At 41.6% G+C, this 18,351-nt stretch overlaps 1 protein-coding gene across 1 annotated transcript; it reads left to right on the forward strand.

The window, feature by feature from the left end:
- Positions 1 to 223: 223 nt before the first annotated feature.
- maco1b (macoilin 1b) lies at positions 224 to 17,849 on the forward strand. The gene is made up of 11 exons (XM_026151985.1): positions 224 to 576; positions 2,725 to 2,866; positions 6,028 to 6,154; positions 7,448 to 7,571; positions 8,419 to 8,597; positions 11,739 to 12,282; positions 13,202 to 13,360; positions 13,908 to 14,090; positions 14,186 to 14,306; positions 15,698 to 15,872; positions 15,960 to 17,849. The coding sequence occupies exons 1-11, from the start codon at positions 497 to 499 to the stop codon at positions 16,160 to 16,162; spliced, it is 2,037 nt and encodes a 678-aa protein (XP_026007770.1). The 5' UTR covers positions 224 to 496; the 3' UTR covers positions 16,163 to 17,849.
- The last annotated feature ends 502 nt before the right edge of the window (positions 17,850 to 18,351 follow it).

Genomic DNA, 18,351 nt, shown 5'->3' on the forward strand with positions numbered 1-18,351 from the left:
GAATACAGCATATTTGAGTCCTCATAATAAACCAAAGGCAGAAACATATAAGGGAAATACCCGCCCCCGCTGTCAGTTAATTGGCCGATCGGGGATGCCCAATTTGTTCACAACAATCTGATTGGTTGAACGCCAAGACGCTCCACAAACGGTGATGAGCGCTCAGTGAGCAGCCACTGAGGGCAGTGATTGGCTCTTCTGTGTGTCTGTCAAAAAAGGAGTCCTTGACGGAAACGGTGATTGGTCGCACCGGCCGTCTGACAGCCACACTAGGTAAAACACAACGCGCTCTGGGCTTATTGAGCCTGCGCTAACAGAAAAGAGGAGGTTCCCCGAATAGTCATTTATTTATTTCTTTGTTTCAAGTGGGGGAAAAAAATAATAACAACAGCGATATATATCACAAGCACCTTTATTTATTATCTCTGTCCGCACACACAAGAAAACTGGATAAGATTACGGCGGGTACTCGAAGGCCAAAGCCAAGTGGAGGAGGATGAAGCGGCGCAATGCGGACTGCAGCAAACTCCGACGGCCGTTAAAACGGAACCGAATCACCGAGGGGATATACGGCAGGTAACTTACACGGAGCCTGCTCAACGAAGGGAAATGAATGGGTTGTTTGCGTTAATACGCCTCCCTAACCTCACAGCTGCTGCCACTTCTTGACAGCCTGTTAACCTAGCCAGGCAGCTAGCTCTAGTATGTTTTCGTTATATGCTACACTAGCATGTAAGCTAACTATAGCGCTAGGCCCCAAAACAGCCTGTTTTGAGCTTTGACTCCGGCTCCATAGCACAGTTACTAATTGAATTACACTGCAGCTGACTTTTTCATGATAACTAAAGAATCCCGGGTGTTAACTGTGCGCCAGAGTCAGCTGTCACTGGCTGAAGGTGCCAAAGTTAGCTGCTTCGCTGTTAGCAGGTCCACCAGCTTATTATTGCCAACATCATCACATGAGCCTCAACGACAGTGGTGTAACATTAACCACAAACGTGTCGATAAGGCTGCTGTCACTCGCTTTTAACAGCTCTCAGTGGCTTGGCTGTGCTTCCAGTCTCCAGCTGTGTGTGGCTTCATACATATTAACGTTAAAGGCCATTTAGTTTACACACGTGGCATGAGGACCTGGAAATGTGGGGCAATGTTTGAATTATTGAACAGGTGCCTCCCCCCGACATCAGAGCACCCCCAGTGGGCCACTTTCTGGGTCTCTAGCAAATGCAGGATAAAAGCAGCAAGAGGTTAGAGCAGTGTTTATATCCCTGCTGCAGTGTGGCACCGATGTCATATCCAAATCTTCAGCTCCAGGTACACATCTTACTTCATTCTCCTACAGTCTTTGTCAGCAGAGAAATCGTCTTCCAACTTCTTATGCCCAAGGCAAAACAAAAGTCTTGAGCCACTCCTCATGTTTTTTTTGCGTCCAAGGAGCCAGATGTACTTGTAATAGTTCTCCAGGCTTTCTGAAGTTAGTTTAAAAACATTTTGCACTTTGGCTATATTTTTTTGTTTTTTTTCCCCACGTTTTCAGTCCAGTCCTTCTACTTGACCATGTTCAGAGGAATGCCTTCCAATCTTGACCTATGAATCCTTCAAGAAAAAAATAGTTACCTAACTGAACCAGTGTTGTGTCTACAGACAACTGGCAAAAAGAAAAATTAAATTGTAAAGAAGCATGAGATGCAGACCAGATGCAGTCCCGAGAGCTGCATCTGGTCCTTCAGTTGATCGTTTAATGTTGGCTGAAGCCTCGTCAGAAATGCTGTCAGTGGAAGGGTGGCTGCCAAGAAGCCATTCTTAAGGAAGAAAAATGGGGCAAAAAGGCTGAGATATGCCAAATTACACTAGAACTGTACTTAAGATCAGTGGCAACAGCTTCATTTCTCAGGATGACAGTTATCCCTGACAGACTGCCCATCCAGTAAAAGTGTACCAGGGCAGTCATGGATTGGCTTCGCCAGAACCTGGACCTCCACATGATTGAAGCATGGTGGGATTGTCTTATGAGAGACAACAGAACACAAGGGAGCCAACATCCAGAGAAGAGCTTTGATTTTCCTCCAGGAAGCCTGGAAAACTATTTCTGAGGGCTGCTTTAAGAAATTGCAGGGATTTCTTGAAGAGCGTCCAGGCTGTGTTGAAGAATAAATTGCTACACTTCTTTCCCATTTTCCTAGCAAAATATAAATCCGGAAGGGATGGCTCTAGACTTTTGCTCAGTACTATATTTTCACATGTAGGCACTATCAAGGTTTTTTTTTTTTTTTTTTGGCTATATTTTCCCACAATCAAACACATGTTCTTGCTGCCTGGGGTTCAGGTTCTTTGCTCTGTCACAGCAGGCAGAAGAGAGATTTGGTTTCCAAGTGCCTCTTTTAAATTGCTTGGCACTGTTGTCCAGCTGAAGCCATGAGATAGGAAGCTTTAGTCAGGCTTTTTTTTTGTGCTTCTGGTGGTTTTTGTTCAAACAAGAAAGTGAGCAGTTGTACCTCCTCACAGTTTTTATTCTCACTATTATTGAGTGGATCTGATGTGAACTAATAACTATAAACTCATAATTGCTTTTTGTGCATTTATGGAAATACTTGCTTGAGAAAATCTACGCTGCAACAAATGTCATTACCAGTCTAGACTCTTAAATTTTCTTGTGTGTTTGTGTTGGAAAACAGTTTTCTGTCATTCAGGGTTTTTTGTTTTTGTTTGTAAATGTATTTCTAGTACCTTCCTGTACCTGAAGTTCCTGGTGGTCTGGGCACTGGTGCTACTGGCAGATTTTGTACTTGAGTTCAGGTTTGAGTACCTCTGGCCATTCTGGCTCTTCATCCGGAGCGTGTACGACTCCTTTAGATACCAGGGGCTGGTGAGTAGATGACTTAAAGTATGGACTACACACTGAACAACTGAAAAGATGCACAGAATTTACATAGTCTGATTTGCAGCCAAAAGAATAAAACAGTACCACACATTAAAAAAAAAAGTAACATAGATAAAAAGTAATCAGAATTTTTCAAAAATGGGTGTTCAGTCAGGTTTTAGTAGGGTCTTATGATGGAGGGGGCCTCATATGTAGGGGCAATTTCCTCTGTAGTTAATGAACAGCTACTGCAAAGGCCTGACTTCATATATTTTTTAATCCAAACTTCTGGGGAACCAGAATCCTTTGTTCAGTTCACTGATGTGTGCGAATACAGGGCCATACCTATAGATATGATAGAACTGAAGTCATTGGAGTATTTAGCCTGTGTCGCTAACTCGGACCTGCATCACTGTGTAAAGATAGCTCAGTGTAATATTTCATATTTATAAACACAGGTGAGTGCTTCCTGCACATGGTCTCACTGATATAGTCTCAGTCTCTCAGTGAATTGTCTGTTTTTGTTTGTGTATTTTCAACCATCTTAGATGGCATAGTATCGATTCACTAGTTGACAAAACCGACGCTCTTTTTTTGGAAAGCTAGCAGTGGTCGGCAGGGACTCTCACCCTGTGACAGACTCCAACTCCACCGTATTGGACAGTAGTCGTTCATTGTGGGAGGATAAACGAAAACAAGAAACCGCTCATCCAGCTGGACTCAGCAGGAGAATCACTGTGCTATCCAGTTGGTCATATTGCCCGATTCATTTGGCAGCGCATAGCTATCCAGATCAGAAATGGCTTCACTTTTACTTTTGCATTTCCCCTTGAGACCAGCTCTTAATCACATGATTTATCTGTTAGTGAATTAAATGAGTTTTAATTGTGGAAGAGTGTTTGAATTCATTACAACATAATGGACAGTGTGTAGTAGAGGGATATTAGAAAACATAAGGGCACTCTATTTATTTTTACTGTGTTGTAACACTGACAGTGATGCCAAACATTTTTCTGAGAAACCTGATCAGTGCTTGATGGAGAAGAAGCTTTTCACACTGAAAACATGACTGCCTTTGAACATAGCCACTGGCTGGAGGAAGACTCCTGGTGATGGTGTCTGGGGACCGCTAATGAATGGAGTGAGGGAAAAGTTTCAGCATAAACAAAATAAGTTACCCCTAGTTTTTTTTGCGAATTTAAGAATTTTTGCACACTTCTTATAATGTTGCCTGCCACATGTGAACATTTGAGTCCACTCGCATGCTTCTCTGAAGTTCTGCTGCAACAAACTGCAGTTCAAGGAGGTGGAGTTTGAGTCTGTCACAGGTTTTTGGGATGTGTTTAGTTTTCCTATTTGGATGTTGGTGGTCGGATTGTGATGGTCAGCACGTCATATTTGTCCCATGTGTGAGTTATGGAGGAATATTTATTCATTCTGATCCCCCAAAGAAACTCGTGATAAACTCTGAGAGCTCGTACAGGTTTTAAAGTTCAGCAGACCACAAACTATGACCAGGCTCTATGTTTTGGAACAAATTAAACCTGGGATGCTAAAACAAAAATCAGAATCACATTCATTTTAATGAGTATTGAGATCACAACTGATCATTCCTTTAGCTTGTTAACCAAAACTTGCTCCTCCGACAATCTTGGTTAAAGCTGACCTGCCAAAATGTTTTTTTTAGGAGTGAGTCTGATTGTTAAAGAAAAGTGTTTATATGGATTTATAGCAAAAAAGTGAATGCACAATAATGTTGCGTTGAGAATTCTTGTTATTGAATGTAGATTTTGGTGTGAATTGCACAACCTTAGATTAAAATCTTCTTAGGATGTGTGATCTGCATAAGAATCACGTAGCCGAGTTATGGCCACTTATTTATTTATTTTATTATTTAGCCACAAAAACATAATTACAGCCTTTTTATTATTGTCACTACTCAGCTTTTTAGATGTGGAACTAAAATAAGAATATACATACACATGCTGTTTTTATTTACCGCCTGAGATGCTGAATTTAGGCCCTAAACATTAGTTGTTAATGACTTTTATTTGTTTAAATGTTCTTTTGAGCAAAAAGGTAAAGTTCTGCTGGTGAAATATGAACTGGGCATCCTCAAAGTATCTGTGTAGTACAGTGAAAGGAGTCTAAATACTGATCAACAGTTTCATGACTGAAGTGGTTAAAGACGTTTAAAAAATTTGAGATGAATGTTCATTGTGGCCCATTTGAACCTCTCTAGGTTAAAACACAGTCTAAACAGTTATAACCTGAACAAACTCTGAATAATGTGACTGATAAGATAAATAAATCAGAGAAGTTGTATAGGCTGGTGGAAAAGTGACTGTCTAGTAAATGATGAGAGGATATGTGTGTGTGTGTGTGTGTGTGTATATATATATATATATATATATATATATATATATATATATATATATATATATATATATATATATATATATATATATATATATATAAAAAATAAAAGATGGTAAAATGAGCACTGACATAACCACACTCCAGGAGAAGTGTCAGACACTTGATGGGAAAATGTGGTTAGCTGGGTTGATGTACAGGTGAGAGCAGTGAGGAATAAAACAGCCTTTCAGGTTATCAGCATAAAAGTGTCAGTTCCCTGGATGTGAGGCAGTCGAGTCCTGCTACAATCTCAAAGACAACATGTTGTTCTTATCAGTAATCTTGTTTGCTGCCTCTTAGGATCAGAGCGCTCCTCTCACATACAAACAGCAGAGATCTCATCAGGCCTGCGGGCCCTTCTCTGTCCCAAATCTCCTTATTCTAACGTGAAATCATAATTTTAGTTTAGCCTCGGGGCCATTATCAGTGCTGCCGGATAGGAAGTGTTTGCTTCTCACAGAGAAGAAAGAACCAAAAATGTCATTCATTTACCACTGATGACACATTTTTAATTAAGGTAACAGGCTTTACTTATCCAACAAGTTGGGGAATTCCTAATAAATAAGGTGCGAGACAAAAGGGCTCAAAAAGGTAAAAATAAAATTACACAAAAAGAGCAATTAAATGGGAAAAAGTAAAATGAACTATGAAAACTTTGGTAACCAGCCTCTCTAATGAAACATCTGATAATGTACACTTCTTCTTCTGCCTGCGATGTTGGTAATAATCGCCTTTCCTCTGCCCAACAGGCCTTTTCAGTATTCTTTGTGTGTGTGGCGTTTACCTCGGACATCATTTGCCTCCTCTTCATCCCAGTGCAATGGCTGTTCTTTGCTGCCAGTACCTACGTGTGGGTGCAGTATGTTTGGCACACAGGTAAGGCTATGCAGTGTTGACCTTTAGGGATATTTTGTATGTTTAAAAATTAAATGTAATATTTAAAAAATTAAATCCATTTTTAAATAAATGCTGGTTGACCATATTTTTATCACAATCTTTCCTTTTGTTTGGGATTTTTTTTTTTTTTTGTCCTCGGGATGTAAATGTGTGCTGTAAATCATTCACTCATGAACTGCGAAAATAACTCATCCTTTGTAGTCACGCTTATCACCACTTAAAAACAACCGTCCCTTCAGGGGAAAAGCAGGTGTGAAGGCGTTGTGCGACTCTCGGTTACTCTCTGTCGTTGTATTTACAAATAGTTGTTTCTGAGAATTTTGCACGCCATGTGTAAGCAAGCTGGCCTCTGAGGATTAGTTGTCAGTCTGATTTAGCGGGGTCCCCCTGAGCTGACCGAAGGCCGGGTGTCAGATTGAAATGTTAGTGCCAATTTGGGGCGGGGGAACTGAAACTGGCTCCCAGTTGCTTTCTGAGCTCTCCAGCCGTACTCACCAGTGACATTCAGACCGAGAGGACATCACAGGAGTATTAATATCCCCCAGCTCTCCACAGCCTAGTGGGAAATCAGTGTTTAGAGCCCCTGAAACAATGGTTACCGTCTGTATTCTGACCACCCCATGTTGGAAATCTTACTGTACTATACTGTTTTATGTGCAGTTAACAATTCACAAACATGTCCATAAACATATAAACTGTATGCTTGGGGTGGGGGGGTTTAATGGCTGACATCATTTCCATAAAAATGTGATGCTACAAACACATTCCCATCTATTTTCATGCTGATGACATTGATTAGTTGTTGAAATTCCTTCTTCAACAAGCCCGACCAACATGTTATGCATTTTCCGTGTTCACCTCTCTATGAAAAAGTTCGTGCTTTTTGCACTTCTGAAAATGTTTAAAATTGTAAATGAATCCTTAAATTATGATATTGTCTCAGAGTTTGGGTGGAAGAATCTGAGATGTTGGTCGATCCGATACTGATACCTTCAGGTATCCACAGATACAGAGTCCTGTTCTGATATCAGTGTTAAATTAATAAGCTGTGAGGGGAAGACGCTTTAGTGTTCAGCATGGTGTCTTTGGTTGTTGATCTTCTCGTCCAACACTGGTTGTGTTGAACCATGAGCCTCTACTTCAGCATTTCCTAAACCTCCTAAACTCAAATAAATACAAAAAGTTGACGCCTTAGGCACTTTTTTAAAAAAATATTTACTGCTTTGTAAATGAGTCATGCTCTCACATCTTTGTGCTGCTTTGCTTTTTCAGAGAGGGGGGTCTGTCTACCCACCGTGTCTCTATGGATACTCTTTGTGTACATCGAGGCAGCCATCAGATTCAAAGACCTGAAGAACTTCCACGTGGACCTATGTCGCCCTTTTGCTGCACACTGGTGAGCCACTGTTCTGTTACAGCTTAAGTTCACTGTCTTGAACGCAGCTAACAGATATTTTTTTAGGTAAAGATGAAAAAAAATAAGCGTATGAACTATAATGTTCACACTGCTTCATTCAGTACATAAAACCACTAAGATCATGTTTAAAAGTACACAATACATCTAAATGTGCCTTATTGTGTACTTTTAAACATGACACGTGACCAAGTCTACACGTGTAAGCATGATTCATCTGCTTACACTTAAAGAGTCTTTGTATGCAGATGTCTGCACATTTTCCTGGTGTTTCCAGGACTGCACTGATCTTTGACAGCAGGCTCCCTGTGACTCTTATTTTTAATTTGTTCTGTTCAGTCAGAGTTAAGTGAGAAAGTAGAAGGATGACAGTCAGGTTTAACTCTCGGGAAGCTTTTATTCAACTTACGGTCACGTAAGGTGTCTCCGTGTGTGAGTATGTGAGATGAAAAAGGAAAAGAATGCCTGCAAATGACAAAGCCTGACGACTCTAATTTTGATATGAGACTGGTCCAAATAAATTAATCCTGGTCCTGTTTTTATTTATTATTGTCACTGATGAATACCAAATACCTGCATTTGTATTTCTGTGTGAATTTATTTTTGAACTTTTTTCCCCTTTTTATGAAGTTGGCAAAGAGATTTTTGAAGTCACAAAGTGCTTCCCACACATAGATTTTACTTGGAGGTACATTAGTGTCTGCATAAGCATATTTTGACTGTTTTAATTGTTTTCATTAGGAAAAAAAAATTGGAGTAAAAAATTGTAGTAACCCTTCATCTGTGCCCAGTGACCTCATGAATGTGCGTTTTGTGTTCGTCTCCGTAGCATCGGCTACCCCGTGGTCACGTTGGGCTTCGGCTTCAAGAGCTATGTAAGCTATAAAATGCGCCTCCGGAAGCAAAAGGAGGTGCAGAAGGAGAATGAGTTTTACATGCAGCTTCTACAGCAGGCTCTGCCTCCAGAGCAACAGATGCTTCAGAGGCAAGAGCGCGAAGCCGAAGAAGGTAAGATTCAAACCTGCACACATGCAGAAATCTCGTTATGTCCTTGATTATCTTCTCACTCCGTCCATGCTGTGGTTGTTAGCTCGCTGCCCTAAGGCAGTGATTCGATTGTTCATGGCTTAAGTGGTTAGGTCTCCAGGTCTACACAGGACGTGATTCCCTTGTTGTTTATTGTTTGATAGCTGACAGAGGTGACCTTTTCATTGGTAGTTTCTCACCTTGAAATTTGTATTCCCAGGGGTTATTTCACTCACTGTTGTTTGAAGTCCCTTCATGTTGGGTCTTTGGGCTGCTAATCACTTCCCGTGTGGACGCCTTGATTGCGCTTCATTGCGAACACGGGCAGCCGAGTAGTTGTTCCAGTTTTACTTATTTGAATTCTGCCACCTGGAAGATGTATAGTAAGTGCTATAATATTAGTAAAGATGGATGAAAAGGTAAAGTCTTGTCTAGATTTAAACAGTGTGCTTCAGTCATTCAGATAAAAACAACATTTCCATTTTGCAGTGCACTTTCCATTTTATCATTTTAATGGTTCATGTGTTTGGCGCTCTGGTACTATCAGGTAGTTCTGAGCAAAGAATGTAATGTCTGTCTGGTGATTTAGCTTGTATGGCTCAATGTGGCTCCACTCTACGACTACAAAGTTCTTTTTTTATTTTTGCTGTGAAACATGGAGGCCGATTTTGGTTTTAGAGGTTTGATCCTCTTCATATAATTTTGAACATCCTTTCTAATCACAGCTTTGGTCAAGCTCTCATTTGTTTCTCATGAATCATTTCAGTCAAATAAATCGTACGTCTTCCCTTTCTATCCAAAGTGTCTGGTCACATGTGCACCTGCCTCACAGTTTAGATAAACACTCCTTCCACTCAGTCACCACATTGGGTGTGATTAGACAGATGTGTGAGGAGCTGGTGTGAAAACGATGTGAGGTCGTAGCCACAGTCACTTTTTTCACAAATAAAACACCTGAGCCTGCTGTCAGTGTTCACAGGTGTAACTGAAAGTCCTGTTTCAGATATAACATATGGAGGCTTGCATATATACTTTATATAATGATGATGTAACAGGTAAAGAGTAAGTGCAGTATGTTCATAGTTAATGCAAATTACAGTACAAACCGTCAAGGCCAGAAGTTCAGTTTCAAACACGCAGGCAGCAAAGAGGCGGTGCCAAGAACGAGGTCGACCACAGCAACACTCGCTTCTGTGATAACAATAAAGGCTTTCAATGAAAGCATTGAGAGAGTTTAATGAGCACACATGTTCATCTGCATGCATGCAGGTGAACTGCTGCTATTAACTTTGCCTGAATTTTTGTAGCCGTTGCATGTCACTCAGCTAGAGCTCAGTGAAAATATACGAGGGTCGAGCAAAACCGATCTGTTGGACATAAATGGACTTTTAACCCTCTGGAGTCGACGGATGCGCCGGCGTGTCCAGATCACGTAACAGATTTAAGATTATGTATCAACAAGACCCAGCCTCACTGAGACTCTGTTTAAACACGTGTTGAAAGTGCAGACTTCAAACTATGTACCAGTTTTTACATTTTGTTGATAGGCCAATAAACCAGACTTACGATAAATAATTTAAACTCAGCTTTTTCCTGAAAACTGTCTCATTTGGTGCAGGAAGAAACTGTATAACAGTTTTCTAAGGATAGCCTCTTTACTATTGGTGAAAAATGCATCAACCAATCAGAAAATTACATGCCAACACCACCATGTGGTTGCTGAGGAAGAGGGGAAAATTGTGGGAATGATGGTGGTGAAAGGGAGACGAGTTTTGAGATTTGAGAGTTTAGTGACATTTAATTGTTTGCAGTGTGTAATGTGGACTTTTTTTTTTTTTTTTTTTAAATTTGTTTTGTGTGTCAAAACAATGCGGCTGCTGCTGAATGTCACAGACTCTGGCCAGAAAGCCACTGGAGACAGATTGAAATGTAAACGCTGTCTCCAGGTGGACATCAGGAGTAGATACACCCTGGAGGTGTCAGGCTTGCAATGTCCCCCTCTATCTTGTCGTGGACAGGAACTATTATTTTGGGAGTAGTGCAAATAATATGTGTGGAATCTTATTGCGACGCCTGATTTTTAGAGCTGTGCGATATGACCAAAATCTCATATCCCGATATAAGACATTTATCGTCCTGACAACGATATATATCACAAACATTTTACTTTATATAAAATATTTTCTGTAAATTCTGTGAATCTCGGGCAAGTCGACTTACGTGAAGTGTTTTCAGCTGGGCGTTGTGTACCTGGAATTGAGTGTTAAATAATTTGAAACTGCCGCAACTTTCTTTGTGAGCATTTTTTACACGGCGTGCTGCTGCGGGGAAAAGCCCGCTCTAAGGTTTATTTTCTAGCACCTGACGGCTCTTTTTAGCTTCTCGCCCGTAAATACTCTACATACTATTTCACGTGATTCAGTTTATTTTGAAAAATCTCAACAGAATCTTCAGCTTTATTTTGAAAAATTTATGTGGAAAATAAACAAGCGGATGGCGGAGCCAAGCGATGGTTTTACCGTCGTTGTTGCTAACGACAACGCATAAAAACAGTCGCATAAAAAAGATAGAAGTTTAAGAAATTCTACAGTGACCATCAAAACAATGCTGTAAACAGTTTATTTTGCTACACCACGAGGCAAACTAGGAAATGACAGACGTTTTCATATCGTCATCCGATATATATTGTTATGTCGAACAGCCTTACCTGATTGTTTTGTAAGTAGTTGAAAGAACTGACTGAATTTGAATGTAAATTGTTGTAGTTAACTTTAGCTAACCGTTAGCCAGGTTTGTACATATATTTGAAGTTTACATTGTATATTTGCATTTAAAGTCAGGTTTAGTTCACTAAACATGTTTGTGGTTTTCACAGTAAAAAAAAAAAAAAAGTTTCGTTTTTTGTGCCATTTTCGGTCCATTGTGTTAATACAGTCTGTCGAAATAGTCCAAAGTCTCTCACACAGCAAGGTAAATGGGTTTATAGGTTAAATATGAAGATAAAATCAAAAGTATTTCTACCCTTGACCCCTGAGGGTTAACGTGTTGTGATTTACGTACCATCACACCTCTAATACACATGAATATTCACATAAACATTGCTGTGTTTCTGTGCTCCCACAGCGGCGACGGCAGCTAAAGGTATATCTGAAGTGGACACACCTCCAGTGTCACAGAATGGCGCCCCAGTCAATAAAAAGACATTGGCACAACTGCCGGAGCTAGAATATAGAGAAAAAGGGAAAGAGGGACGAGGGGAAGCTAAAAAACAGCATAACAGCATCCTGCCATCATCAGTGGACTCTAAACTCCAGGAGATGGAGTATATGGAGAACCATATGAATAACAAGAGACTGAACACAGAGCTGGGCAGTACAGAGAACCTGCTCCTTAAAGAGGACAACAATTCCTCCTCCTCTTCTTCTTCCTCATCGTCGTCCTCCAAAAATTGCAAAAATGCCAGCAGCAACACTGCGGCGCTTAACTCCTCGCCCCGCGGCCACAGCACCACCAACGGCAGCGTCCCCACGCCCACGTCGTCGTTTGCGGGGAAGAACGAGAAGAAGCACAAGCTACTGATGAAAGGAACGTCGGGCGGCTCCCACAGGGACCCCACCGACAACTGCATCCCCAACAACCAGCTCAGCAAGCCGGAAGCACTGGTTCGGTAAGAAGACACAGACATGGTTTATATTCATAAATGCACCGTTCTGACCTCATCAGCGATATCAGGAGTGAAGCTTATTTTAAGGGAAAGCGGCTTATGAGGTTTATTTCAGCCGAGTTCAGTTTTAGCCTCCAGAACATTAATCAGGGAAGGTTGTCTCGTAAAAAGTTTAGCAACTAACTGATTTTTATCTCCAGAGGCAGAACTGGGATCGAAGTGCCGAGCTCGAACTTTAATTTAAGGGATTTAACAAAAGCATCAAATTAACTGTTTACAGATTATTAACATTTGTGTACATATGCAGTAACTTCCTGCTTTTTTCATTTAGCATTCACTGAGATGGTGTACAGAAGAAAACTTTATTTTACCAGTTATTCACGGACCTGACTATATTTTATTTATTTATTTATTTTTTGCTTGTTTTGTATAATTTTTAAAATGATTTTTTACTGGTTTGCTGATATTAACACATCTCCCTGTGATCCATGGTTTCATGTAAAATAGTTTGAAAATGGCAAAAATTTTATTCACGATGATTACGAGTTAAGGCCACTTTTCAAAACGTTGCACGTTTGTTGAACTGTCCTGTTCTTTTCTCCTCATCAGACATCTGACCCTCGTTTTATTCTTCCCACTGACTAAAAGAAACCCGCCTTCTTCATTCACTTAGGAGGAGAGTCAGAGGTTTTAGAGAGAAGTTCCCTTGTGTAAAGGAATGAGAAAAATAAAAGCCACAGATAGAGGGCAGGGTTTCTCAAATGTTTTTTTTCCTCAATCATCTTGATTTTATTATTGCTGTGGCTTTAACTGCACCTGAATTTAAATGTTGCTGTGCTTCTCAAACTTTGATTTTTGTTGTGTTTCCTTCTCGTGACCTCTGTGTGTTTCTCACCTCTTGTCATGCTCCTGCCCGGGACAGACTGGAGCAGGATGTCAAGAAGCTGAAGGCGGACCTACAGGCCAGCCGGCAGGTGGAGCAGGACCTGCGCAGCCAGATCGGCTCACTGGGCAGCGCCGAGCGCTCGATACGCACCGAGCTGGGCCAACTGCGGCAGGAGAACGAACTGCTGCAGAACAAGTGAGTGGTGCTGCTGCCATCGTGGAGGAGAGTTAAAAACAAACAAACATAAAGAAAACAACTGGGTGAAGGAGAGCGGTGGGGGTTTGCATCGAGAACTTTAGGTTTTGTCTAATAAAATAATAATAAAAATAAAAGTCTCCTAAAAATCTACAGTAAATGTTTGGTAGGGTTGCCTCTGAGGTTTGCCTTCCAGACGTCCTGGGTGGCTGTAGCTCAGGCAGTAGAGCAGCTCATCTACTGATCGGAAGGCTGGTGGTTCCTGGCTTCCCCCAGTCTGCATGCCAAATATCTTTGGGCAAGATACGAACCCCAAATTGCTCTCTGATGCATCCATCGGAGTATGAATGTGTGTGTGAATGTTAGTTAGAAAGCACTAAGAAAATGCGCTTTTATTAATGGGTGAATGCACAAGTTGTGTAAAGCGCTTTGAGTGCTCAGAAGTGTAGAAAAGCACTATATAAGAACCAGTCCATTTACCATTTACCTTAGGGTCTCACTTCCTGTTGTGCTAACAAGCTGCTCTGTGGCTTTTGTGCTCCTGTAGGCTCCATAATGCTGTGCAGGCAAAGCAGAAGGACAAACAGACAGTGGGCCAACTGGAGAAGAGGCTCAAAGTGGAGCAGGAGGCCCGAGCTGCCGCCGAGAAGCAGCTCTCAGAGGAGAAGAAGAGAAAGAAGTTAGAGGAGGCCACAGCAGCCAGAGCAGTAGCACTAGCAGCAGCATCCAGGTGTGTACACATCTGGCTCACCAGCTCTGTTACTTGTGGTTTGCTGTGGGCCTCGAGGGTCATTCACCATTCTTTGTGTTTCCCATTGCTCTCAGAGGGGAGTGCACAGACACGCTACGGCGGCGGATCACCGAATTAGAAACGGAGTGCAAGAAATTAACAATGGACATCAAGCTAAAGGAGGACCAGATCCGAGAGCTTGAGTTAAAAGTGCAGGTACAGGTTTGAGAAATTCACTGTTTGGTTTGACGTATGAGTCCATCAGAGGCTTGGGTCTTTTCACTTGCTTCTTTTTACAGTCTTGTGTGCACGGCCACTTCTGCTTTGGGTCTGGTAGCAGCCATCATTGAAAAGTGCGACAGGAAAGTGGAAGTGAGGAAGCACTTTGTGCAGAATCTCCAAAAGTTGATTCTGTTCATCTGGACGTAGCGTTTTGTGGGAGAAACGTTTCGTCACTCATCTCATTGTTCCTTCAGTGGGCTGGTTTCAGTCATTATGCAAATGTACTGTTTATAAGGTTGGGGAAAACTGCAGTCAGCCTAGACTGAAGACGTCACTTAGATGAGTGACTAAACGTTTCTCCCACAAAACGCTACGTCCAGATGAACAGAATCAACTTTTGGAGATTTACTTTACTGGATGATTGAGAATGCATCAAGACATTTTGTGCAGGATGAAATTATAAAGTTTTAGATGTTTCTGAGTGTCAGGGTGATAAAAGACTGCAGCAGAAATACTAGCCTGGTCTGTTAAATCTATAATAAAGTTATAATAAAGTCCACATATATGCGTTATCGTTTTGGCCTCCCATCCACACTGAGACTGTGTTTTCGCTGATGGAAAACGCAGCATTTTCAAAGCGCTCCTGAAAACGCATGCATTTGAAAACGGTGCTTTCACATTGCAGTGTGGACAGTGAAAACGCAGACTTTCTAAAACGATGACGCATGTTAGTCATATGATGCAGCCATGTGACCAATGAAACTAAGATAGCGGAGGGCATTATACAGCAGTTGTTTTGTTTGCTCTCAATTTTGACAGCCCTATTAAAGACTAATATCAGTCTGTACATGCTTCAGATAGCTTTTCTTCAAATTCTTCAACTCTGTCTCGCTTTTGCAACTTTGTACTTTTGTGTTACTCGCAGCAACAACTCCACCTCATTATTAGTCCGTTTAAAAAAACTCGGTGCTTTTCCTCAACATTTTGCCACGACGTTTCAAAGAGCCGGAAAGTAAATAAACGGCAGACAGAAATGAGGCAGGTCGAATCTTCTTGTGTTTCACGCATGCGCAGTACTGGAACGTAAGCATTTTCACCCGTTTCAATGTGGACGCGCAACTGTGTGAAAACGTGGAGCATTTTCAGACAAAAACACAGTTTTCAAATCTACCCGGGCTAGTGTGGACGTAGCCTAAGTGTGCCTCCTCGCAAACATCCATTGAGCTGTGTTGGAATTAACATAACAAAGTGACTTGTTGGATCTTTTCAGTTGTCCCACAAAAAAAGCTGCTGGAATATCAGGTGTGAAAAACCTCCAAACTGCTGACCCTTTCTGCAAACACACTCCCCTCCTGACCCCCACTGTTTCCCTGTCCATCTTTTAGGAGCTTCATAAATATAAAGAAAACGAAAAAGACACAGAGGTGCTGATGTCAGCGCTGTCAGCCATGCAGGACAAGACCCAGCACCTGGAGAACAGCCTGAGTGCAGAGACCAGGATCAAACTGGACCTCTTCTCTGCACTCGGGGACGCCAAGAGGCAGCTGGAGATCGCACAAGGTTCACAAAAGTTCACAGTCCTCAGAGTTGTTCTTTTTTGTTTTTGTTTTAAATGTCTCAGGCTGACTTGTTAAAATCTGTTTTCAGGTCAGATCCTGCAGAAGGACCAGGAGATCAAAGACCTGAAGCAGAAGATAGCAGAAGTGATGGCCGTCATGCCCAGCATCTCCTACACAGCCGACACCAGCAGCATGACCCCCGTGGCCCCCCACTACTCCTCAAAGTTTATGGACACCAATCCCTCCAGCCTGGACCCCAACGCCTCCGTTTACCAGCCTCTCAAAAAGTGACCCCCCCCCCCCCACCTCGCCATCCATCTTCCTGTCCTTTTTACTGCTCCTGCAGGCCCGCAACCTCGCGGCTGAGAACCTGAGGGTTTTTTTGTTTGTTTTTGTTTGGGGTTTTTTTGGTTTGGTTCTCTCCTTGCCAGGTCAGAAGGATGTTGTATTGTGTGACTGTATTTGTTGTAGTTAAAACAAAAGAAAACTTAAAAAACAAACAAACTTGAAAATCCCACATCAGCTAGGAAGCCCCAGTTTTTCTTTTAAGTGTCTAGTGAAACCTCACAGAATCGAGGATCGCTCTCACTCCTCACCTCCGGGGAGCAGTTGCTGTATTTTTCTTTTCTTTTTGGGTTTATCATTCCCTCCACAAACTGGAAAACGGAGCCCTCCTTGATTCTACAGCCTGACTTGTAATCCAAATTAATTTTAACAGCTGTTCTCCCGAGATAGCATCAGAGGAATGTAATGCACTCATGACACCAACTCGACCTCTTTTATTTAAAAAGAAAAAACAATTTGGACACCAAATTGACCCTGCTCTAAGCTGCGTTGGGGATGTGCTGGCGGTAAACAGTTTTTAAGCTGTCTAAACTGGATTTGTTCTTTGTTTTTTGTTTGAAAGGGGGTAAAAAGTGACAGCAGTTTGGTTTTCCCTCTTCATTCCCACACCCGGTTGCAGAAACAAGTCTGCTTTCCACTGCTCTGCATAATCCTGCATCACGATTCATGATCACAGTGCCTTGAGGACATGAGTTTAATGAGATGCTGCCCGAACCTTCCGAATGCGTTGAAGCATCTGGCTAAGCTGGAAGAGATCAGTTTAGTGGGACTAAAAACACAGATTTGTTGATCGTTGTGCTCTCTGGACGGCAGCCTTGTAATAAAATCAATCAGATATGTTTGACAGCAACATATTCGAGTCACTCTGACAGATGAACCCCCAAATGCTTTGGTTTAGCTGCTGCCCCCCTCTTTTCTTTTCTCACTGTGGAAAGCACACGTTGCTGTATGAAAGGGAAAACTGTAAAGATGGACTGTGCAATGTAAAAAAAAAAAAAAAATGTAAAAAAAGGAGTTGAGTTAATTTAATTAACTTCCACTTTGGTTTGTGTGCCAAGACTGGAATTCCTGTGTTGAAGAATGTACTGTGAATGCATTGGCTAACACTTTAACAGCGGTTTCTGTTAAGGAGTCTATGGGCAGTGGTGACCTGTGGTGTAGTAGAGGAAGGTGTATAGTTGACAGTAAGGGACTAGAAGTTCGTGAATGTCACCGTATTTGCAGCATCTGGCGAGTGGCTGCTTTTTCTTTTCCTCCTGTTTCTACTCTTCTCGCAGTTTTCCCGCAGGGAGAGAAGGAAGTTCTCGAGTCTGATGTGGTTTCACCGTCATTGTTGTGCGTGTGGTTTTCACCTTACTGTGTATGGAGACGCTTGTTTTTTCTTTCTTTTCTCACTCGCTCAGATTGCTGTCATTGGCTTCTTGGAAAATGTTGTGACAAATTTACATTTTAGTTGGTTGTTTGTTCAGCTGAATGTGGAAAGAATAGATTTTGTTTTTGTTTTCTTTGCCCAAAGTCACAGTTCGGTTGCCCCCCACCCTCCCTCTCTACCCCTCCTCCAGGTCTGACCTTGGCTGCGCTCTCGCTCTGTGAGGTTTACAAGAAATAAACTTTTTTTTTTCTTGCAAACTGACTTCTCTCTTCTTGGTGTTGTTAATTTAACGTGTTTGCAGAGGTAAAACCAACCTGACAGCTTTGATGTCAGTTTCCCTCGGCTCGATCTCTCGATGTTTAAAATATTAAACCTCGAAGCTGCTGTGTGCTCTTCAGGCGCACTTTGCCTCAGTTTCATCAGTTTGCGTATTTGTTTAAAAAAAAAAAAAAAAAATCTCTCTGAGGGTCCATGCAGCTTTTTAAAGGTGTACACTTTCACCCTCTTAGTCGAACTCACAGCAATCTGCACAAAAAATATTTGGAGCTTTTTTTTTTTTTTTGTAGTTTTGCCTCTGTTACATCACCACAGTGGATTTTAAACCAAACAATCAAGATGTGATTTAAGTGCAAACTTCAGCTTTAAGGGGTTTAATTAAAGTTTTGCATAAACTGTTCAGGAATCACAGACATTATATACAGTCCCCCATTTTTCAGAGGATCAGGCATTAGACTGACGGGGGTCTGACAGAGAGGGGAGTTCA

Source organism: Astatotilapia calliptera, chromosome 19, assembly GCF_900246225.1.
Source record: "Astatotilapia calliptera chromosome 19, fAstCal1.2, whole genome shotgun sequence".
NCBI classification, from domain to species: Eukaryota; Metazoa; Chordata; class Actinopteri; order Cichliformes; family Cichlidae; genus Astatotilapia; species Astatotilapia calliptera.